The sequence below is a fragment of the Petromyzon marinus genome, chromosome 3 (genome assembly GCF_048934315.1).
Source record: "Petromyzon marinus isolate PM22_M1 ecotype Great Lakes invasive population chromosome 3, UKy_Petmar_22M1.pri1.0, whole genome shotgun sequence".
NCBI lineage: Eukaryota > Metazoa > Chordata > Hyperoartia > Petromyzontiformes > Petromyzontidae > Petromyzon > Petromyzon marinus.
The window spans coordinates 12,520,338-12,545,925 of record NC_133669.1 but is presented as its reverse complement, the minus strand read 5'-3'; the positions used below and the strand labels follow the sequence as shown (position 1 = coordinate 12,545,925).

General features: G+C 40.0%; 1 protein-coding gene across 2 annotated transcripts; it reads left to right on the top strand.

The window, feature by feature from the left end:
• The first annotated feature begins 4,506 nt into the window (after positions 1–4,506).
• LOC116954016 (synaptogyrin-1-like) lies at positions 4,507–24,731 on the top strand. Of its 2 annotated transcripts, none has more exons than XM_032974413.2 (4): positions 4,507–4,977; positions 15,582–15,816; positions 16,455–16,600; positions 18,098–19,809. In XM_032974413.2, exons 1-4 carry the CDS (start codon positions 4,849–4,851, stop codon positions 18,185–18,187), a joined length of 600 nt encoding a protein of 199 aa, XP_032830304.1. In that variant the 5' UTR covers positions 4,507–4,848; the 3' UTR covers positions 18,188–19,809. The 2 variants fall into 2 exon arrangements, with proteins under 2 accessions (XP_032830304.1, XP_032830297.1); XM_032974406.2 differs by lacking the exon at positions 18,098–19,809 and adding an exon at positions 19,831–24,731 and having other exon boundaries at positions 4,512–4,977.
• Positions 24,732–25,588: the final 857 nt, after the last annotated feature.

Here is a 25,588-nt window from a genome sequence, read left to right as displayed (position 1 = left end):
CCTCTGCATTAACGGGCTGGGGTCTCACTAACATGGCCACCTCTGCTCCCTTAGCCTCGATGTATCGATGGTTTTGGCTGTGTGATGGGCTGTGTGTCTCACTGGCGCGACCACCATTGCAGTGGTTCTCTTGCATTGACGCGCTTGCCTCACAGCGCAGTTGGCAGCGCCGCAGCTTGTGTTACACATAGACATGACATTAACTTGCTAATCCCCCTAATCTCTCTGCCTAATCTCTTCCATCAACATAATGCTAATCTCCCATTAACACTGCTGTTGTGCGCATATGCGGGGACGATACTCTTAAGTGGGGACGGAAGCTCATTTCATGCTAATCTCTTTGTCCCTAATCTCCCCGAGTAAAGTCCAAAACTGTGCCTTCCATCTGAGAAACTGGGATGCAGAACGACACCTGAATATCACCTGGGAAGACCAGAGCTTCGAACACCAGTCACCCACTATACCTGGGGGTAACACTGGATCGTATACTCAGGTACAAAAAGCACACTTTAAATACCAATGTCAAGGTCAACACACGAAACAACATTCTGCGAAAGTTCACTAATTCAAGGTGGCGGGCACATCCATCAACTCTACGCAAACATAATAAAAATAAAATAATAACTACGATGTTTCGATCACAACACAAGCGATCGTCTCCTGATGACAATCGCTTGTGTTTTGATCAAACGTCGTAGTTTTTTGCTTATTTTTTTTATTAATTTCAACCTATCTACATGACTTTACCGAAAGACCCAAAGAATATGAATTCCTGCAGTCACGAAATCTTTTAAGTCAAGATTGCTTCTAATGTCGTTCCCCAATCCTAACGACTGGCTTCCATGAGGTCTCATTACTGTGGATTAAATCTCGAACCTAAGATTAACCGCTTTCACACAGCAGCTATGCATCAAGCTTCCCAACCGTGAAACAGATGTGTCACACTCAGCAGTAAAATGTCATCCTTTAGCATATGAAGTGCAGCCAGTTATATTCTCATCCATTTGTCATGTTGAGCTATCTATAGATATAAAAGTAAAAAAAAATTGTGTGTGGGTTTGTGGGTTTGTTTGTGTGTTCGCGCACTTGCGAAGGATTTGGCTCTCCAACAATGGGGTTTACATAAAATAACAATAGCCAGGTACCACGCCGTAAGCCCCGCCATCAGCAAGCGCTATTCCTTTTTCACATCCGTCAACTTTTAATTAGTTTAATTAGCGATTTTGTTCGATTTTTGTGTGCTTTCTCTTTATTGATTTATTTATGACACGTGCACGACCATACCAACTCACGCGCCTTTGGTGGGGGGGACGGCCCATGCCAAGTCGCACGCCTTCGGTGGGAGTGAGGGGGACATTTTTTTTCGCGTTCAAAATGCTAAAAATACACTAAACCCTGACGTTAATTCTTCACTGTGTGATGTCCCCCGCACACCGATGCGTGCAGTTACTACGATACAGTCGGTAGATGCTATCACTATAGGCCGTAGATATTACTGCAGAGTGGCCGGGAAGGTCGTGGCTGGCGGGGGGGGTTTAGGGGTAGTAGCCCAGCCCCAGCCTGCCAAGGTGCCACCTCGACCGGCTGGACAATCTAGGCGAGGCCGGAGGCTGTGCACGGGACTAGGCCTCACCACGCCACTCTGTCAGGTGAGTACTTTGTGCTATAGAGTCGATAAATACTGCTATAGAGTCAGCATGTACTACTGTAGTGATAGCATGTACCACTACAGTCGGTATGCACTGCTGTAATCATAGCAGGTACCACCACAGTCGTTATGCACTGCTGTAATCATAGCAGGTACCACCACAGTATGCACTGCTGCAGTGAAAGCAGGTACCACCACAGTATGCACTGCTGTAATCATAGCAGGTACCACCACAGTATGCATTGCTGTAATCATAGCAGGTACCACCACAGTATGCACTGCTGTAATCATAGCAGGTACCACCACAGTACGCACTGCTGTTAGATTTTTAAGAGTAGTTTTGAAATATTTTTTTGGCCTGAGCACCGCCGGGTATATAAGCTAGTTTATTTCTAAAACTGGCGTTTAATGAGCTAAATGCTTCTATCATCTCCCTTGCCTGATATGTAAGATATTGTGGGTTGTATCCCGGTCCTGACACTTGTATACTTGGAGTTTAGATTATTTAGCTGCAACTATATGCTCACTCATATGATGATAGGCGACTTCGATGAGCTTCATGTGTGGCCAGGTCACCTCTGAAAAGGAGCTAATACTGCAGTGGACTGGAGTGAAAGATGGCAGCCTTCATGCGGCCCACTCTGTTAAGTGAGAAATCACAACAAATGCCATGAACGCGGCAACCAAACATCAATCATCGATCTCCCGGGCTTCAGAGCAACAACACAAGCCACACCACTGGCCCGCTTCAAAGCCAAACAACATGCCAGATAGGCCCTGAGATAAGGGTCCTCCAGCTGAACACTGTATCTCGCAAACATAATGAACACATGTAACATTGATGTCCTGTATTAAAGAATTTAGCTTTGAGTCCAATCTTGACACGGCCCGCCCAACGCAGAAGATCCCTGGGTTAGATCTTCTACGAAACTCATGATCCACCCTAAACAACGTCCACACACACCATGGCAGATACAAATGGAAAATTAAAAAACCCTCTAGTGTGCGACTGTGGTCATCAAGAACAGTCCATACAATATGTAAGGACGCAATGCCCGATCATCAAACACGAAGGAGACATCACAGTGATACACTCTACCTCTCCTGATGCGGTTATCTGGCTTGAGCACCGGAATGTGAAATTGTAGTTGTTACACTGCATCTACATCAGCCATACGAAATAAGAAGTGTTTTTATCTGGTAAATGCAATCACAGTAATAATCTCATTATCATAGCATTCAGGATTTAATTGACACCATGGATTGGACATTGTGTGTTGGTATGCCAAAAAGGCACCAGCTTGAATTGAAAATGTTCCTCGAATGCGCCAAGACCTGGAAATAAATTCGAACTGGAGAAATTCGTCTGGAATAATGTCAATGCATTCAAAAAAATCAACAGACTGCTGGTGCCACTGCATTTTGGAAAGGATAATTCTGTGGATAACTTGGAAAAAAATCGTTTTGCTGACACATATCTTGTCAGATTTCGGACGTACATTTCATACACCTCAAAAGCGTATGATCATGAAGTGGCGTGTTACTTGGGCGTCATATGGGACTGCAGTGCAGGTCTAAATAATCTGTCCACCTTTCTTGATACGGGATAAGATGCTCCTAAAATATGACAAGAAATGGACAGATAATATTAAGATATTATTTATTTATATTCTCTACAATGACACAAACGATTATTCTGAGTTATAAAGTATAATGGGTGTATTTTTCTTTGCTTGGATTGTGGTGCAGTCTTCTGTGTCGACACATTGACTTAATAAGCCATTTATTCTAAAATGACAAATAATCCCTTCGAAGGGACATCATCCCATGTATGAGATTACAGTATTTAGATTTGGCTGCTATAAATTCCCACATGATAAGCCATCTCGTTGAGCTATTATTTGTGGGCAGGTTGGTTCTGAAGAAGGTAATACGCTCAGTGGGCTTTACGTGGTAAAAATATATATTTTATCGATTTGCTTACATTTCCTATACTTTGCACTCATATCGTGTTTTAGTATTGTTTGTTGTAACTTTCTCACCCGCCCGTACTGGACATCTGTGAAAAAGAGTCTTATTGCTAATCGGATTCCTCCAGTGTAAATCAAAACTCTGATTCTGTATTCCTTTAAATTTTGACTTAAAACTTTCGTGACTGTATGAATTAATATTCTTGGTTCTTTTGGTAAAGTCACATAGATAGAAAATAAAAATAAAATTAAATAAAAATGATATTTTAATGTATTTTAAATTTTATTGAATTTTTATTTGTAATTTATTTTTAATTTTATTTTTATTTTCTGTCTACGTGAAAAATAAATGAATTAGATTTTATTTTTGTTATTAAAATTTATTTTTATTTTCTATCTACGTGACTTTACCGAAAACCAAGAATCTGTATTCCTTTGGCCCCCCGATTCACACCCACTCCTCCCCCTCGCGCGTCACGTGATATGGTGCCGTTCCCCCCACCCCTCCCCCTCGCGCGTCACGTGATATGGTGCCGTTCCCCCCACCCCTCCCACTCGCGCATCACGTGATATGGCGCCGTTCCCCCCACCCCTCCCACTCGCGCATCACGTGATATGGCGCCGTTCCCCCCACCCATCCCCTTCACGCGTCACGTGATATGGAGCCGTTCCCCCCACCCCTCCCCCTCGCGCATCACGTGATATGGAGCCGTTCCCCCACCCCTCCCACTCGCGCATCACGTGATATGGCGCCGTTCCCCCCACCCCTCCCGCGTCACGTGACATGGAGCCGTTTCCCCCACCCATCCCCCTCCCGCGTCACGTGATATGGAGCCGTTTCCCCCACCCATCCCCCTCTCGCGTCACGTGATATGGAGCCGTTCCCCCCACCCCTTCCCTGCCGCGCATAAACCGCCCCCCCTCCATGCAAAACAGTGACCCCTGCCCCAGGCTACGGCGAGCCCCACGGGGTCAAACAAAACATCAGCCGAACGACGTCTGCCGATAGGGGGGAAGCGCGCAAACGCGATTTTTTATTCGTCACCGATTTCACAACAACAACAGCAGCAGGAGCAGCAGCGCGGTCTCTGCCCACCCCCTTCGCAGTCGATCTACGTTACAGCGGTAAAAGCCCGGGGCCACCGCCGCCGCTGTCGCTTGCTTGCTTAGCGGAGCCGAGGAGAATAACGAGGGAGGAGCAGGACGGGAGAGGAGAAGAGGTAGAGTGAGATGGAGGCGACCGAGACGGGAGCGGCCGTGCCGGCGGGCGCGGCGTACGGAGCCGGGCGGGCGGGAGGAGCCTTCGACCCCGTGGCCTTCATGAAGCAGCCGCACTCCATCCTGCGGGTGGTCAGCTGGGTGAGAGCTTCATCGTCATCCAGCAGTGGAGACCATGGCTGATTTTACAATACTCGCCCTTGCGGGCGGTGATCTCGGCTACACCCTGCATAATGTTTTAGTCCTTTTTTTTAAGTTAATACACGACTGGGCGATGGCCTCACACTCGTTATATCTTTACAGTATATGTCGCATAATACATTAATCAGACTAATTTGTTACATTTTCCAACACGGGGGTGAAGGGGGGGGGGTGACCTGGGTAAGACCCCTGCTTGAATGTCAATGGTAATGCCTGCTCTATGTGCTGTGAAGGGCCATTGCCCGAAACGTCGGTTATGTTTTAGCTTTTTAAGGCAGTGTTATCGACGAGTGGGTTGCGTTTCAATGTAAATGGTGATGTCTTAAAGATATATTACATTACCAATGTACGTGTTTATACCGCATAGACTCAGAATCTTATTTAATCCTGGGCGTGGTCAACTGGATAAGAACCTCCATCACTAATGCCCATAATTATCGCTGCATTGATTTCCTCCTTATGTAGATTATACGCATATGCTATATGCTGTTGCGGGGAGGAGAGGTAGGTTCAGAAAAATAATTTTATTGGACCCAAACGCCCCTATGTTTGTGCTGCCCACCTCCAACCCGCACCACTGACCAATGTGGTGAAGTATGGTCAAATAACCCCACGATCCACACGGTGTGGGGAGGCCTTCATCCAACAGGTGATTGACAATGAGATTTACCTATAGACATGTTTAGCCCTCTGTATGGTTGGGCATTACTTGTCCCTTTCCTAAAAGTATATACATTAGAGCCGTTTGGGGCAACATACCCCGCCATTACACCTACATCTGTACATGAAATCAGAGCCGTTTGGGGCAACATACCCCGCCATTACACCTACATCTGTACATTACACTGTGTAACAAATTCTTTTTCCTGGGTAGTAAGTTTTATTTCCTAATTGCTTATGCCTCAAAAGTACAGAAAATGGCTATTACCCACAAACTTAGATTTTGTGGCCAGGACAGTAATATTTTGAACTTGACCTATTTTCCAGAACATTCCAGATAGATTCAGCTGCTAAGTAAACTTGGAGTAACTTCTAGAACATTCTATAACTTTTCAGTAATAAATAGTATAAATACAGGGGCCTTAAGCCCACCAGTTCAGTTTAATTCCAGCTGCCTAAGCGGATACATATCTGCATTTTTATGAAATGGCATCAAGAGGCTGCAAGCATCAGGCAGATTCATTTTGCGATATCTGCGGCCAATTTATCAAGACAAGAGCGAAAAAGTTATCTGTGGAAGCATCTGCAAGATGTGTGTTTCGGCATGCCTGTCGGGGATTAAGACAAACCCTGGGCACCTCATTTCACCTGCGAGCAATTCAAAACAACTCTGGAAGGTAAGATGGATAATTGTTGCTCGGAATTATATGTTATAAAATTTGTTAAAACCATTTTAATTGCCAAAGTTTTTTTATTTTAAAATGTTTTACAAGTTTAATTGTTATTGATTTAAATATATCATTTATGAAAAATGTTGCGAGAAACTTACACATTAGTCATGGGTGAAAGAAATATATTTTTGTAGGATCGTACAGAGGTGAAGAATTTGGTGGGAACCCACTGCCCACTCAAGCAAATGCTGCTTCTGCATGGTGGACCCTTCCAAACGTCGGACTGGCAAGAATGCATCTGCTGTCATCCATCGCCCCGGTGCCACACTGTCATGAGCTTCCCCGTACCCACTCCTCCGGAGAGAGAGCAGCCGTCTTTAGAAGAGAGCAGCAAGTCAGAAAGCGAGGAAGACATAGATCCAGATGACAATTTCAGAGGTGGAGCTGAGGAGAGAAACCCATACTACCCCAACCAAAAAGACCTCAGCGATTTGATCAGAGATCTTTGTCTCACCAAGTCCAATGCCGAGCTATTGATGTCTAGGCTCAAGCAGTGGAACTTGTTGGATAACAGTGTGCAAGTCGCAGATCAGAGGAAGCGTCACCAACCTTTTTGCAGCTTCTTCACCTGTCAACATTGGCTCTGCTTCTGCCACAATGTGACCAGTCTGTTCAAGGCAATCGGAATCGCCTGTAACCAGAATGAGTGGCACCTCTTCATTGACAGCTCATCCATGAGCCTCTAACCCGTGCTGCTCCATAATTTGTAACAAGTACCCGTCTCTTCCCCTGGCTCACTCGGTGTACCTCAAATAAGATTACAACAGCATCAAGACCTTGCTGGACGCCTTGAAGTATGATGAGTATGCCTGGGAGGTCATCTGAGACTTCAAAATGGTGGCATTCCTGATGGGTCTCTAAGGCGGTTTTACCAAGTTTCCATGCCATCTTTGCCTTTGGGACAGGAGGGACACCAAGGCGTACTACCACAGGTGGGACTGGCCACAGCGGACTGAGTTCTCTGTGGGGAGGAACAATGTCAAGTGGGAGCCACTGGTGGACCCCAGGAAGGTGCCGATGCCACCACTGCACGTAAAATTTGGCCTTACGAAACAATTTGTCAGAGCTGTCGATAAGGAGTCTGCAGTCTTCAAGTTCCTTCAAGACTTCTTCCCTAAACTGTCTGACGCAAAGGTCAAAGCCGGTGTCTTCGTCAGACCACAGATAAAAGAAGATCCTGGAGTGCAATGAATTCCCCAAGAAGCTCACTAGTGAGGAGAAAGCGGCTTGGGACAGCTTTGTCGCAGTGGTCCGTGGCTTACTGCGCAATCACAAGGTCGAAAACTATGTAGAGCTGGTTGAGGCTCTGGTGAAGAACTACGGCACAATGGGCTGTAGGATGTCCTTCAAAGTAACATATCCTTGATGCTCATCTTGATAAATTCAAGGAGAACATGGGAGCGTACTCGGAGGAGCAAGGCGAGCGCTTCCACCAGGATATACTGGACTTTGAACGCCGCTACAGTATAACGAGAACATGATGGGAGACTACATTTAGGGGCTGATTCGTGAAAGTGATTTGCAGTTAATCATAAATCTCGAAAAACTGCTCACTTATAAATATTTCGTAGTCATTTGTATATTACTTTAGTATAAATGCATGTTAATTTTGATTCATATGTTTTTTCTGACTTTATGTGAACGAAACGACACAAATTCGCCCGTATTATTGAAAATAGGTAAATTTCTCAATATCACTGTCCTGGTCACAAAAGCAAAGTTTGTGGGGAATAATTGCCAATAACATTTACTGCCCAGGAACAAAAATGGTGTTACATAGTGTTATATATGGTAAGCCCCGTATAAATGCAAATATGTATCGCATATGGCACTTTGTTGAAGGTGATGAGCCGAGACCATACACCACTAATGCACATGTCTGTACAATACAGATGGGATTTATACAGCGTTCAAATGCAACAAACGTTCAGAATGCTGTGAAAAAATAGTGAACATTTGTTTCATATATAGTCAGCCATTCAATTTCAGACAATAAGGAAGCCTGGACTGGAACATGGGCAGGCGAGTCGACAGCACGGATGACAGGGTAGTTCCAGAAAACGTTGAGCAAAGGAGTGGAGATGAGTAACATCCAAATGAGTGAGGGTTGCTTGGTTGCTGGAATGGAGAGGGCTCGGAAGGGATTCGAGTGAGATAGGACGGGACATGTTGGCAGGCCCAGGTTCATGGAGGTTCTTGAAGATGGTGAGGGTGATCTTGAATTTGATGTGAGACTGGTTTGACAGCCAGTGGAAGAATTCGAGTATTGTGGTGATGTCACAGTTGCGGTAGAGTCTTGCAACGGCATCATCTGGAGTTTGCTGAGGGGTGTGGATGAGAAGGTTCCAGTAGTTGATGTAATGAAGGCGTTGATTATGGTCCTATGCGGAAGCTGGTCCTGCAGATTTGAGATGTGTGGAAATGGAATGAGTGCTTCGGATTCAATAACATGTTAAAGGTGTAGGAGATGCATGCTCACACTGTACTCTGCTGGGTGTGAACGTTTAAGTCATGCCCAACGTTTAGGAACTATTTATTTTGAGGAAGTTAGAATCAATCCAAAATGAGACAGTATCAAGGCAGTATTTCAGAGTGTTCTTAAAGGTTGGGTTACTGGAATCGATAGCAATGTATAGCCGGGTGACAACACCATAGAAGTGATGGTTGGCATTAAAACTGGGGATGACTATTTGCCAAGCAGGAGGAAATTTAGCGAGAAATCAAGCGGCCAAGGATGGAGCCTAAAACCTCTACATTTGGGGGTTTTGAGCAGAAGTTTTTCCTTGTGTAAGGAATACCAAGAGGCAAACTATTTTGAAATAAATATACACACCAGGTCTAACGGCTCATGAGTACAAATGGCTCGTGAGTTGACTCATTGGTGATCTGTCACAGGGGGGAGCTGATGTCGGTATTTGAAGGTGGAGAAATTTCAAATCGGATTGGTGATCAGAGGAAACTTATTGGAAATGAGGGGTCGGTTGGGAGATCGTAATGAGAAACTAACCTTTTGTCCATCCAAGGACCGGTGTATTTCAGTCAATCTGAAACTTGCAAGCAAAAAGCAGACCACGACGTGATATTGCATCAATTCGTGTGCAATTTGTAAGGCCGCGGTGACACAGACTTATTTCATTTAAAGGTTATAATCCCTTGTTCATCATGACATTTTACTTCTATGTATCAATCGCGTGACGTGAGGGTTCTACCTTTGTAGTGAGGGTTATAAGTTGACGCCGAGGAGGGGGGAGGAGGCACCTCGGCCCCCCATGTGGAGTGACGTCACCCGCTAATTGTATTAATGGAGGGGGGGTGCCCATTTGGAGGATGTCACCTGTTCATGATTATTAATGATGGGTGCTGGTCGACGTAGAGTGACGTCACACGCGGGACACGGACATTCTTGGCTCAATAGTGTAAAGTACGTTATGTATTATATAGCTTTAGGTCAAACTACCGCTTGTAACAAAAAAACGTCCCTTAAACATCAGCAATTCACCAGTATCAGTTTAAGCAAGCCTGATGGTACTGATGAAATAAAACGGGCCAGATTTAGCTTTTATTAACCTAATTCTAATTAAAAGGTACACTTCCAGAAGGATGTTCAGCTGAAAGGATGTGTAAAATATACTTTTGTTTGTTTATGTGGACAGACAAATATGGGAAGGGGCCATTGTCTGTTTATTTATTTTGCTATTTACATTCTCTAAAAGAATTCTGAATTATTAAGTTTAAATCATATGACTTAAAGATGCACATATACAGAGTACAGTAGTTATTTTCAGTGAGCACTCAGCTGGTTCAGTGTAAAGGCTACCAATCTCAGTTTTTACAGGGAAGTAAAATACAAATATTTTGGAGTACAGTAATTAGTTTTTACATTCTAAAACTAAAACGTTTTGTCATACCAGGTAAGGCCCTCTGAGCTATATCGACCAAAACTCATTTTTACTTGGAAAAAAAAGTTTACTGTACAGGTCGCTTCTCTATTTCAAAGCGATCTTGCCACAAATGATAGCTCAAAGAAATGTCTTTCACGTGGAATTTTTTTAGCAGCCAAATAATTATCTAAACGCATGTTTCTAAATGTCGAGGTAAAAACTGGAGAACCTGAAGAAAAAGCCACATTACCACGGGGAGAACATGCAATTTCTAAATGTACAGGCGTCAGGGTCAGGATTGAACCCACGACCTCCTGCGGACCAGGAGAGGCAATTAACATCTCGCCACCAGTAGTAACTGTAGTAAGAGATTAATATTTTGGTGTTTGGGTTCGTAAGGACTTGGAGTGATGGTGCAGAGGTCCAGGCACTACGCGATACAGTTCCATTCCTGACAACAGCTAACGTCAGTGGAGAGTGATATCTGAACCAATCCACCAATCTGTACTCACCAACATGGTGAAGTAGGATAAAAACAACCCCCATAACCGACATGGCCTGAGGAGACCTTCACCCAGTAATTATTTGACAAATACCTATACAATTTGACATACAATTTAAAAGCAGTATTTCACGATGGGAACATGTTACAATTATATTCTTGGTTCTTTCGGTAAAGTCACGTAGAAGGGAAACAATAAAATAAATAAATAGAAATGCATATCCGACCAGGAACACATAGCCAGTGAACTCCAGCACGTACACCAAGCTCTTAAGGCTAATAGTTATTCCGACTACACAATCCGTAAAGCTATCACTCCAAACATGAAGAAGGAACCTCTTGAGGAGCCTTTCAAAACCATCACTTTACCCTACATTGCGGGGATCACAAAAAAGATCTCCAAAATCTTGAATAAACACAAGATCCAGGTCCGATTCAACACATTACATAAAATCCGTGATCTGGTTCCGTCTGTAAAATATGTGATTCCGGACATACAGTACCTTGGCGTCTACAAACTAAGTTGCCTCTGTGGTAGTAGTTACATTGGAGAAACCAAACGACATGTTTCGGACCGTATTCGTGAACACAAAGCAGACCTGAAACACGGTAGGACCAACACCTCGGCCATGGCAGATCACTGTTATAATTTAGTAGGCTCACATGACATTGACTTCTCCAAGACAGATGTTATTTGCAAGCCATCTGGCTACCATGAGAGATTCGTGCATGAGGCTATCCACATATACAAACATATTTTTAAAACACCCTGTATACTTCCCTTGTAGAAATGATTGTACTTGTTGTAATCCAGGAGAGCCTCACTGAGTCTTAATACATGTTATTAAGTGGTAGTCTATAGTATGTAAAGTGCATATGAACAGCATCTGCAGACATTACTGTAGCTGCAGATGATTGGACTTTTAAGTTGTGCAGACAACTAAATTAAGCCTTTTTCTTAATACCAATGAACTGTTGAATATGAAATGCATCCCTTATTTCAAACTAATTACAGTAACATGCATATATTGCATTTATTTGGGAGTGGCATAGGATATTTGGTCGTCCTAAGTAATGTCAGGTTGACCTGAAACACGGACATCCTCTGGGATTGTGTAATCGAAGAACCTGCAGCAATAACTTGCTGTCAGCAAGCATTGATGCTCACTTGCAGACACTCGTATACCTAATCCCTTTAGGGTGTGATTACATGCATGTGCATGCGTCAAGTCTATTACTCGGTGTATTTTTTTATATATAAATCATATCTTGTATTGCTTAAGTTATCGGCTGGGCAAATTGAAGGATTTTGTTTAATTCGGAGGAGAGGGTGATTGAATATATCAATTTACAATCAGATTAGCCAGTGAAATACCTTCTGTTCTCTAGTATAAAAGGCATGGTATCGATTTATTGTAATAATATTACACACATTAACAGCTACCAGAACATGCATGGCTTAATCTGATGTGGCATTTACAAAGCATATCCTGGGGAAAATGTACGTAAGTGGTATACTATGTACTGTTAGTGTTTCATTGATTCCACTGAAATACTGTTCTCGAGTTAAATACAAACTATTTCATGTTTCAATCAGTAATTGTGCTGTTATCTAGTTTGTTATACACTGCTCATTAAAATTAACACAGTTGTGTTGGTATGTTTGCGATAAGATTAATACATACAGTAATGACAGTGGGTATATTTGTTGCACATCCTCTAAATTTGTGAAAGTAGAAGATAAAACTGCTGCATACTCCAATAAAACGGGTTACTGTACATTGGAAGTATAAACAAACACATTGTCATGTTAACAATATGTGATCACGTAAATTATGTTAATCCCAGAATTGTGGACAACATTCTAACTATATTTTTATTATTTTATTGTTTCCCTTCTACGTGACTTTACCGAAAGAACAAGAATATGAATCCCTGCAGTTACGAAAGTTTTAAATCAAAATTTAACATTCTAACTGTTAACACTTCCTGGAATTATTTTTCCAAAACGCAATTTTTTTGCTCTGAACCTGGTTTCTTTGGCTCGTTAAAATGGATGGTAATAAACATAATTTTACAAATTGAGGAAAATCCTGACCAATAAACATATAATTATATCTATACCAGTGTGTCCTGCATCGTAGGAGTGTGTATTGGATCTATTAATGTATGTCATTGGTGTGTTTATATCTTGTAGAGTAACAGTGTAAAATACTTCCACATAAGACTGCAGAAAATGTATGTAAATAACACCACAGCCACGTCAATGTAAATCCTTTTCGCATTTCAATGTTACGTTATATTTTCCCAATCCTGTTATTATAGAAGAAATAAGTTCGTTCTGAGCCTTTGGTACAATGTATTTGGTGTCTAGGACAATATGTAACATTTTATTTTTACTGCTCCATGAGGTCGTGCATGTCAAGAAAATTTATTTAGAATCCAAATGTCTAATATGTGGGACTATTAATAAGGACATGGCATATATGAGGCATATTGCAACACTGAATGTAAGTGCATTGGAAGGCAAATTGAACGTGAAATTATTTTATCATGAACAGTTCTTATTTGCGTGTGCATAATGGAGTTTTATCTAGATTGCTTCATATATGTTGGCATGTCCTACCTTGACTTAACACTGCTTTAGAACCTGGAGATAATAAAAAATCTAATCCTATTGAAACATAGGGCTGCTATTAATGTAGTATGTGGTCATTATTGTGTTATACAGTATGTGTGGTTATATAGATAGAGACGAAAGAACATGGGCTAAATACACATTTTACAGATACTTAAAGATTTTTTTGCAGACCAAAATGGCAATGCTATAGAATGAGACCTTTGTGAATGGTTCTCAGTAAAGAGTAGGTTCAGCCAAGGTCGTTGGCTCATCTGTTTATCTTTTTTGTCACAATTCTTGATTTATATTTTCAGTTTCATGTAGAATAGGAAAGAATGTCTGCGTTCGTATGCAGATGGTGTTGTTATTGTAAGTTCAACTCTAGCAGTAAATTAAACTACTCTTGTGATGTAAAACATTTCGGATTTCAGGAAGCATTGACACAGAAGGCCCGAAGCACACACAATTAAAGGCATTGTCACAATAAAGTGATACCCCAAAGTGGTGGAGGGAGTGCCTGTACCTTAGATTAATCGTTGGTTAATAATGTAAAATGCGTAAGATATTTGAATGTGGAACAAACATTCACAAAATATGACAATGTAAGCTTACAATTGAGACTTCATGCTTCCCACTATACTTTAGAAGGCCATATAGATTAGGATTGTATGCTAAACAGCCATGGTTCTCACTCCAAGTTAATGTATGATTTAGTTAGAAAATAATGGTTAATAAGTGCAGCAATTCTTGCAGTATTGACATAAATTACATATCAGATCTCGTGAGCAGTGACTTGCCTTATAGCATCCTAGCTGTACAAGTTTATGAAGGGACGTTGACACTTTCTACTGGTGTCATTCCACTTTTAATTAAATGAAAGACATTCAGCCAACAACAGCTTTAATATGTTTAAAATGGCACAGTATGTTACGATAATACAATTACATGTTGAAAGAGCTCATGTTTATACTGTATTCACACTTTTGATTTAAAGCTTTCGTGACTGCAGACATTCATATTCTTGGTTCTTTCGGTAAAGTCACGTATAAGGGAAACAATAAAATAAAAAATGTATAAAACAATAAAATTCTCACCACGTTTCGACTGCAACACAAGCAATCATCATCAGGTGTGAAAACCACAGCAAGAAAAATTGAAAAAAGTGGCGGTTATTTTTAACGTTAGCACCACGGAGCGCGATTTGACAGTTTGTTCAGATGGACGAGTCCATCTATGTTCGGAAAAGAGGAGGGGGGAGACGAAAATAATGGATGCGGTCTGAAAGCCACCGTAAGCGTGAACAATCAAGACCCGAAATGTTTTATCAAATCCTTCCAATGATTGCTAAGCCAGAATCCATCTTCTCGGTTGAAATTGTCTCTGTGTTTGTATACGTTTTATATTTTTATTATTTTATTGTTTTCGTTATACGTGTTTTTACCGAAAGAACCAAGAATATGTATTCACACTTGTTTAAATAGTACTGTATATTTGGTATTCTACACTACTTGTTGGCGACATTACCATTTTTTTTTATAATCAACTAATGGTAGTACTTTCGCCAGTCCTGTTGATAGCATTATATAGGTAAGATATTGTGATTGTAATTTCATTACGACTTTAATGGAATATATTGCAGTAAATCAAATCGTGTGTTTAAAAATAAATGTAATAATGACCAGTGGACTATCCTTATTTACCAAACTGTATTTGTGTTCATATATTTATGTATAATAGAAATTAATGGCAAGATGCTATATATATATCTAGTAACTATATATTCAGTAAACACTGTATGACCACACTTTTATATATAAAAAAAAAATTAAGAATATCACTATATTGTGAAACCTACTGGAGGTGGGATGCAGAGCATGGCTCAGTGAGGTTGTGCATTTCCCCATCTGGGCTCGACATAGCTGTTTATTCCTTCAGGGTTAATACAAAATAAGTACCTTTATTTGGTAAGTCAACACTGGTTATCATATGGAAGGACTCGCACCCATTTCAGACGATGTTTAATTTCATATACTGGCTCACAGCTACAAACACTGACACACACCCCCCCACACACACGTGTTTGAGCCGAGTGAAACCACCTGTGACATTTTTTTTTTAACTTTGAATTCCGCGTTCATTTCGTTCTGCAGTTCTTCTCCATCGTGGTGTTTGGCTGCATTGTCAACGAGGGCTACACAAACAACCAAGGCTCCAAGCTGCACTGCATCTTCAACGGCAATGGGGATGCGTGCCGCTACGGCATCACGATCGGCGTGGTGGCGTTCTTCGCCTGCGTGGCTTTCCTGGCGCTCGATGCCTACTTCCCGCAGATCAGCAGCGTCAAGGATCGCAAGCGCGCAGTACTGGCCGACCTGGCTTTCTCCGGTCGGTGTCTTCTGAGCTAGATGTCCATTTAACGCTTTTCCAGTGCTATCCGTCGCCTGAAGGTTATTAAGACGCCATTGAATAAAGCATTCGTTGGATTGAACGCGCATAGTGTATATTATTGTTCGAACGCTCAAATGCACAAGGATGTTTTGTTTGATGGAGAGGCTATTGAAACTGTCCATGGAAATGTGTTATTGAATACTCTTGAAATATTAATTGTACAGTGGTTTCCAAGCAATTTTCAGGGATGTGGGTCGTGGTGCACATGTCAGTAGTTTCACTAAGTGTACACAATTAAAGGCCAGTATGAGCAATACAAAAACACTGTTGGTGAAACACTCCTAATTTGTGCTTTCGTTCACCAAGCCTTTTTGAGCATAGAAAACATCTCCTGTGTACACAGAGACATTAGTCCTCCTTTTCATATTTATATCGGCTTTAATGCACAGCTCAGTACCATGGGTGCGGTATTACAACAGTTTAACATTGCTCATGGAGAATAGAGAAGTAAACATTTCCATTGTCAAAATAGACAAGGATAAGGGTGCATTTAGAAGAAGAAAAACATCTGACGCTTATGTTGGTGTCATGTCCTTAAGTACGCGCGTGTTTCCATTCCCGTATGTTGTGTTCAGCTTTCTGGGCCTTCATGTGGTTTGTGGGCTTCTGCCTCCTGACAAACCAGTGGCGAGAAACACCCGACAGCAAGGTTCCCAATGGAATTGGAGCAGACAGTGCTCGCGCTACCATCGCCTTTTGCTTCTTCTCCATCATCTCTTGGGTGAGGACCTTGCATTTAACCGTCAGTGAAATGCTCGGATTGTTTTGGCGCAGACCTGCACACACATGCAAATGAATGTTTGAGTAATTTTAAAATCGAAGCACCGAATAAAGCAACACTTCTATGACATGTGGCATTGCTAACTATCCCTTGAAGGAGAACCAGCCTACATGGGTGTTCATTGTTAATTGTAACATGATTGGTTACGTCTATGCCAGCAACAACTTTCCCGACGTGTAATTGGAAATGCAGGAAGTAAGAATGGTAAATGCTTGCTTATTTTATAGTAAGAACTGCTACATTTCATACAATAATTGGTTATAATTTACCCATATTGTTTCATTTTACTTGTGCGTGCAATGTTATTTCACTGCCAGGAATAAATGCGCCCTGAACACTCCATATATTAGGACTGGTTTATCTCTCAAGTTATCAGTTTGAAAACCACGATTCTAAAAAGCTGTTTAAAAACATAAATATAACAAATCCATTGAGTGGTATCACTCTACCAAATCAATAGTAATTCCAAAATAAGTGCATATGTGCTGTTAATGGTGTGGCCAACTGCTTCGACTGGAGAAGAGATCAGGCAGGTCAAAATGATTTCTGTCATACCTATGTTGTATTTCACAGTTCCCTTTGAGAATCTCAAAATAGCTCACGAGCCTGCTTAAGGGATGCCACAGCCAAGGCTTTGCAGTAGAGCGCATGATTTTGTAGCAGCTACTTTCAAATGGCTGAGAAAGACCATTTTGTCTACAACAACGAATTCTAACCTTGTATGATAAAGTTGCTTAAACAAGGAGTGTCACACCTGAGAAACCGAGGTTACAATTGCTGCTTCAATATCCAGTTTCCATCAATACAGGCAGTTCTCGACTTTTGAATGGATTATGTTCCTGAGACCTGTTCATAAGTCGATTTGTTTGTATCTCAGAACTTGGTGTAAAAAAATCTATTATGGTTCAACAAAAAAGGGAAGCATTGTTAAACATAAACAAGAAAAAATATTGTACATTTGCAAGTAATAAATACTGTATAGTAAATCAAACATAAAAGAAAGTAAAATAAAACTATTTTTTATTTTATAAAAAATCTGGTTTATTTTCACTTACCTTGAATGCTGTTTTAATAATCACCTGCATTTGCACAATAGCCTTGTAAAATGGCCTAATGGTTGAAAATGTATTGAGGACGTGAATAATTTTCAGTGTTGACAATATGGCAAAGTAGAAAACAAACAGCACCACTTTTTCCAATCCATAACCGACAGTAGTACCCTAACAAACACTCCATTAGTGCATCCATTTACTCTTGCGTGCTACCAGACACAATCGTGACAGAATCTTGCGATGCAGTCCTTATTGTGTTCAACTGCACTAATCATTATGTTACGCAATATACTTTGCATATGTTAACTCTGTCGTGCGTTCCACTCTTTGTGCTCCATTTATGATTTTCAACTTTTTTGTCCTGTGTTATTGTACCACACTCCAGGCTTACCAATCATTGTTTGCACTGGGCAGGTTTAAGCACATTGGTTACTCTGAGGAGACTCGGGCCAGGCTTCTGTCAGGGCTTGTTTAGAATGCATTTATAACCATTTATATGCTTATATATCTTAAATCTGCTTGCTATTCTTCGTGCTCATCCTCTGTTTTAGAATTCACACATGTGGTTTTCAACCTGATACCTTTGGATAGACTTTAATTTTGATCCTTTTCAAGTAAAGGTTTTGCAAGTTATCTTTTATTGACTTATGAGGGAGATTCACTTATATTCTCCAGTACATGAAAATAAACATGAAATGTAATTAATTAATTTCGATTTGAAACATGTTGAGAACCACTGACTGAAACACCTTTCAGTCGAGTACCATAATTGAATCTGTCAGACTGATTTTTCTCTGAAATGGTTTAACTTTAGGTCAACACTAAACTTGCCATGCATGTTTTTTTTAGGAAAATAAAGATCATTAGAGCCATTAGGACACTTTAAAAATACTTCTTAATGTTTTTTTTCCTATTTTACGAAATGTACACAATCTGTTAACTACGAGAGACAACGTACGGAACAGAGTTCCTTTGTGTGGCCGGGCGGCAGCGCGCTTGCCACTTCTTGCAGAGGCTCACATACCTGTCAACCCCTTGTCAGTGCCTACCTTATTACAGACAAATTCAGACCTTATTGGTCACCCCATGCCGCTTTTAAATCTCAAAGTTCATCCTACAAAGTCCCATTACAAGGGAGAAACAAACAAATAGACAAAACGTTGTTTTGCCCGTATTGAAACGGCCGTACACCGAATGGAAGTGAAAACTCAATTTCCCTGTACAAGAATACGGGTAAACCGTATGGGTTGACAGATATGGGCTTGCAGTTCGACTTCAGCAGCTGCCCTGATTCGTACCCTAGGTGTATTAACCAAAAAAAATACCAGGCTGTCTGCTTTTCAGTGGATATTAATGATCCCATAATTGTTATTCGAAAAAGAGTAGACCCAGTATGTGCCGGTGTCACAGGCCAAACTTTTGTCGAATTTGAAATTACTCGCAATTGGCTTTTAATTGGGTAAAGCCACCTGGCAACATCGCCCCTAATGTGAAACTCATGCGAACTAATTGTCTGCAAAAAATAGCACCTTTAAGATAGCCTTGTGATGCTGGTGATGATTATCCAATTAATGTTTTGTAATGTAAGCTTTGCTACAATATCCGTGACTACTACACCTAAGTCGTAGATTGTAGTAATTAGAGCCAATTGAAATACCTGTAAACACCAACTAATTAAATACTTATTTTACTATGAGATGCGATAATATTTGATTTTCTTTTATAACCTCAGAGGTACGATATAAAACAATTAACTTTTCCAGAAATTAATGCAAACTGATATTTACTAGAGACAAGGATTTGGAGTTCCTTATTGTGCATTTAAATGTTTTTGAAAGCTTTGCTTAACATGTCACCAGAACTACGTAAGAGTATTAGTGTCAGCATTTGTGACAACTAACCGTTCCCTTGCTTCACAATCATCTAGGTAACTTGTATCCTGTGTGTTTTTTTAACCCTGCCTAACCCCGGCCCTCGACATCCCCTGGCGTGCCCAAAATGTTCTCCCAATCGCCTGTAAATGGTGACCGTGCACGCTCGCACCTTTTGGTGGCAACGTGCCTTGGGGTGGGGGGGTGGGGGTGTGGCATTTCCACGTGGATCTCTGGCGCGCAACAGAGTGGGATCGCCTTCCTGGCATTGCGGAGGTTCCGTCTGGGTGCCGACGCGGCGTTCTCTTCACCGTTCGGGGACGGTGGGGCCGGCATCGCTGACGGCGACAACATCATGCCGGTGCCGACGCCGCCCTACGCCACCGGCAGTGGGGTGGAGGGCGAGGAGGCTTACAGCAAGCCTCCCTTCTCCCAAGCAGTGCCTACCGCAAACACATTCGCTACGCCTGCATACTGAGTGTTGGAAAATAATGTTATTGGGATTTGGCTTGGGTTGCAATTTATTGGTCGTAGTATTAAGACTCTGTCTATGAAAGTATAAAAATGAGGTTGCATTGGCCAATGCTGCAAATGCGGTTACTTCTGTGAGCTGCAATTACCCTTTAAGTTATCTAAAAGTGAGCTTATATTAGCTTTGAACATTTTTATGAAAGCCACATATGTGTTTGCTACACTAATGGGCAAGTGTATGATTGAGCAGAAATGTACCTATTGAGGTTAATCATAAAAATGTGTTCTCATGATGATTATTCTGTTCTGTACTGTCCATAACGTGCATGGAAATTCACAGAGTGTATACAAAAGTTGCACAGACATTTTACAGTGGACGCATTGCAAATGAATGTGCACAATACCAAATCCTGTAATTGCTATCTTTATCATATTTTTTTTACATCTGTTTCAAATTCGGATATAGAAATGATAATGATAAAGTTCCACTCCTGCCTCATTTTTACAACGGTTATGGTTGATTGCATCCATTACCACTCGTTTGTCCTGAGCGAGGTGTTTCTGTTTTGTGTGCTTAAACAGTTGCGAGTTTGTTTCTATTTTGTGCGTGTCAGCACTTCATCGCGTTTGATTTGTGGAGGTATTGGCTACTCCATAATGCCAAATGTCATTGACAGCCTCTGCATGCTTTATCAAATATTGGATTGTTACATCAGAAGGCTTCTTCTGCCGAGTCCCCACAGTATTATCTGTTACTCATACACCCGATCTCTGCTTCATCTTACTTTGATGTTAAATTATTTAGCAACCATTAAGTGCTTAAGTTACAGTTAACGATGCAATAATCCAAGATTTTAATTTAAGTTTAATGTGCAAATTATATAACTGGACATGATTGGTTATTTTATAGCCTGTTTAAAATATTGTAAAAAGGGGAAGGTTTTGGGGAAGATTTTAAGGAAGTCGTATGAGGGTTAAATGTACCTTCACCTAAATGTGATAAAGCAAACCTAATTAGAAAAAAACTACTTTAAAATTAAGTTTGGAAATAAGGATAATTATATGCAGCAATTTTATTTTTAAATAAAATTATCACTGACTTTTCCCATTAAAATAAATGCATTTTATTGTTCCCAAGTAGTTTCTAACCTTTAAAAATCCCTATTTCAGCATTGTTAAGATTGATGATTTATGAGTGGCTGCCCGCTATCACTAACAAGGTACTTGAAGTTTTTGGTGGAATATACAGTTGGAATTGATTACATTGAGGGCTTTTGTTAAAAGGGATGATATTTTTAAATGCCATTGCTTAATAGAATGCATGGTTAAGCATTCAATGCTAGGTTAACTAATATATATGTATCGTATGTTGAACTTCTTTCACACTGTACATAGCCAACCGTACTAATCGGGGGTGCGGGAAATATTAGCGGTACAGTTTTCACAAGATATACTCGTGTGTTAAATAAATTAAAGCACCATATATTTTGCTTATAATTATACAAACATCCAATTTCTCTTATTTTTACAAAAGATAGAATAAGCATGCAATTTTAAGTTTGGTGCTGTTTCTTTGGCCTAACAATAAAGTAATACCTATTTTTCATGTGAATGAAATATTTAAACTTGTGTGTTACAACACATGGGGTTGCTGCTGCTTATTTATATTATTAAGATGCATCACAAATTGCTTTAAAAAAACATTTTTAACAGGCAATAAATAACTTAGAAATGTGAAGCATGATTTATTTTCAGATTTTGGTGTTGCTGAAGCTGTGCACGCCTAAATATTCACTTTTCTTTTCGTGAAAACAAAACGTGTGCTCAACCTTTCACCGCTAACAACATCGCAGTCGTTATGGAAGAGCACTTAAATACTAAAGTACCGTACACATCTTGAAATGGTCGTTTCTGTAAGCCAAAAATGTACAGTACAATTTCAAATGTACATCTAATTGTACCGTACATGACATAGCCAAGCGATCACTTGTGTAAAAATGTACTTGTGTGAAAATAATCAAGCATGCAACACTGAATTTTTCTGCTTATTTTTGCTTACTATTTTGTGAATGTAAAAAAAAGTTTATTCATGCACACGTGTGGATCCACTTGATATAAGTGGTAAGTCGTGACACAAGGCTTTTGTTTGTGCAATGTAGTACGCTAGCATCGCTCGTAGCAATAGCGTTCCATGGGTTATATGTGCAGTGTTATTCAAAAGGTAAATCATGACCCTCAGCATCTGTCGAAGGGAAAAAGATATTTGCACATTTTGCAGTTCATTATTCATTTAAGTGCCGATTATTACGTGTAAATTAGGTCTACATTGTAGTACGTTACTGTGCACAGGTTGTACCACAAGAAGAGTTTTGTCAGAAACTGCCATTCCTGAACGTGGCATATAACCATTGAAAAGTACGGTAAATTATGCAAATCGATTGTTGGTTTGCCAGTGTGCTGAACGGTGGTTATGTAGGCAACGTTTGTGGGTGTCTGAAGAATCATTCTCGTGAGTAAGTGTGTGAGGAGCCATCAAGAAGCGTTTGAGAATCGGTTACTGCAGTTTATTTTGTAACATACTGTCACACCATATGGTGCTTCAGAATAAATCTGGAGTTAATTGATGTTTTTGGTCAGAATATCCCATTGGCAAATTGTTTTCTCTGTTATCTTCTAAAGAGCAGACATTGCACAAAAATTGGAAAAAAAATTGAGTTGAAAAAAAATCGTGTCCTAGTAAACTAAATGCAAAACTGTTACACAAAAAAAGTAGTCGGCCAATATATACGCTGGGTAATTAATTGTAAGTGCATGTCGCTGACTTTCCATATAAATTACTGCTTCCATATAAATTACTGCCTCAAGCTTTAATTACATGGTCACATTTGTTAACAAATTAATTCATGACTTGAGTAATTTTTAAACTTAAAACATTTTGGCTATGACTTGATATTCCAGTGTCCAGTCGGCCAAAATCCTCGTGTATCCTGTAAATATATTCAGACCGCAGGCCTAGATCTGAACGTCTGTTAATTCTTGATCAGATTTTAAAGTATATAATGTATACTCCCAATATGGAATGAGGCATGCAATGGCGATACTTTTATTTGGGCGTTGATCAATGACAAAATTTTACAAATAGAAAACGGACTGATGAATAAAAATAAGTTCCGCATCCACAAAGATAGTGTAATTCGACACTGTCACTGGACATGTTTTATTTATAAGCAATTGCAATGAAGTAATTATGTACCGTATTATGAAGCTGGAAATGCAAGATAAAACTAAAATAAATAATAAATCGAGGCACTCGTGTTGAAGCATGGGAAAGCAAAAATGAAACTGAGGCTGCTTATAGTGATGTAATCATTTAAACCTGTGCATTACACGAACATGTGCTTGTTTATTTCTTGAATTGTACAATTGTTCTTTGAGAACCAGACCTTGAACTACATTAAATATAACGAGCTGGCTTAATTACAATTAATAGGCGGTTATCAAGCATATGAGCCATCATTGTCAAAATCGATGTAACACAATTCCTCAATCGCTTATTCCCTGGGTACGTGAGTGTCACTCTTAATGTGGATAATATACTTTCATTGTTCTTTGTCACCAACTTTTTTTTGACCAAACTTAACTCGGGTCTGCTCCACGATTTTTTTCTTTAAATAAACAAATCGTGTAATCAGAAAACAGTCATTTTAATAATGGGTTTGAAAGCTGAGTGACATGTTTCTCTCATTAATTAAAGTGAAACCTTGAGATAAGATTAGTACTGTAAAATGTGGAAAAAAGTATTTTTTATTTGGATTTTTCTACTTTTTTTTGCAAGTACCGCACAGTATGTTTTTAAATGATGAAATTGGCCATTTTTCTGATGAAATACACATTTGTTCCTGTTTTGCCCCGGATACTTTATGAACAATAATGCCGTTTAAATGAAGCTTGTATATATTGTTAAAATGCCTTTCTGAAATGAATTTAAAACAATATAATATATAGAACTTAACCGGTACATATTTCTGTTCAAATATGTTCTCCCAATTGAATTAAATGTATGTTGAGCATTTAATAACCCTATCATTTGTATCCTAACTGATTGAATGAGTCGTTTAATGTGAATTATTTTAATGAAATTTAAAGGAAGAACTCGTGTGGTGTTTTTTTCTTCCTCAGCAACATGTTGCACATTCGTATATGGCATTTGTGTTTTATGCATAGAAAGTACTTTTAAATTGGAACATTCAGTAGTTTGGATATTGCCCAATTCCTGTTGTGCCGTAAAATGTTGTGCCTTTTGTATGCACTGCTACTGTTAATGACTACTGCTTCTTGTTATAAACAAAATATGCGTGCAACAACATCACGTATTATATGGCGCACTATTTGCAGTTAATTATAAGCCATCTTAATTTACTTGGCACTGCGGAAATAGTTGTAAATTATGGTGACAATGTTGATGGTGTACTATTAGTGTCACTATACTTCACAGTAATAATTTTTGGGTTACAATATATAATGATACACTGGTGCATGTGAATTCCATAAATTTATGTTTATAGTTGACATGTTTTAATTGTCAATTTGCGAGCTACTGTATGCTGTAGAAATGTAGTGTGTGCTTGTGAAATACGTGTCATCTGTTTAGCTAAATAAAGTATATGAATCAGTGTTTGTAATTGCCCTTTGTTTTTATGTCACCTTTATTCGATAACCACTGATTTCTTTGTTTTTTAAAATGTAATGAATAGATCAAATGCAATAGATCATCATTAAGATGTCTTGATTGGCGATACCAATCAAGACAATCAACAATCCTGCATGTTCGCAAGCGCGAACATGCAGGATTTTTTCTCACGTCCAACTGATTGTGCATGAAAAATGTATGATAGCGATCTGGCAGCTAATTTACATTGCTCACCTTTTTTCTGCCTGATGCACTCATTTGACCGTTACCGTATTGGTGGTTGCTGAACCCAAAAATATATTCAAACACCCTCAGATGACCCGTTTTTGTGTCCACTTGAATAATGCACGGTCCTTGTCACCAGCCTTGAACGCGTCATTCTGGGTGACAACGCAGAAATAGGGAAGGTTGTGATATATGTCCCCTATCGTCTTAAGGTCAGCACTTCAATTCTGCATATGACAGAAATGTGCTTTTTGTATATGCACAAACTTGATTTCTGTACATTGATGAGCTTCAATAGGAAAATTCCAATGACCACAGTAATTACAGTTTGTGAAGACAACGCAAGCAGTGACTTGCTGCTATAAAAGATATGCGTGCAGTTGCTGCTTCGTTGAACTTGCAAAATGAAAAACAGGCTACAGTTAAACGAAATAACAATGTTTTTTTTTATATCAAATATTTTGCATGAGGTGAGTTGGTTGAAAAAGTCCTCAATGAAACTAAATCTACATTAAATATTTACCAAATAATGTAGAAAACAATCTGTTTTTTTCAAGCCTATTTCTTGTTGTAATTTCGACGTGCATTTTCCAAGGTATTTGATACATGACTTAATACA

Coding starts and splice junctions, on each gene's coding strand:
- LOC116954016 (XM_032974406.2), top strand. CDS start 4,849: ATGGAGGCGACCGAGACGGGAGCGGCCGTGCCGGCGGGCGCGGCGTAC. Junction 4,978..15,581: donor TCCTGCGGGTGGTCAGCTGG/GTGAGAGCTTCA, acceptor TTCGTTCTGCAG/TTCTTCTCCATCGTGGTGTT. Junction 16,601..19,830: donor TCTTCTCCATCATCTCTTGG/GTGAGGACCTTG, acceptor GGCGCGCAACAG/AGTGGGATCGCCTTCCTGGC.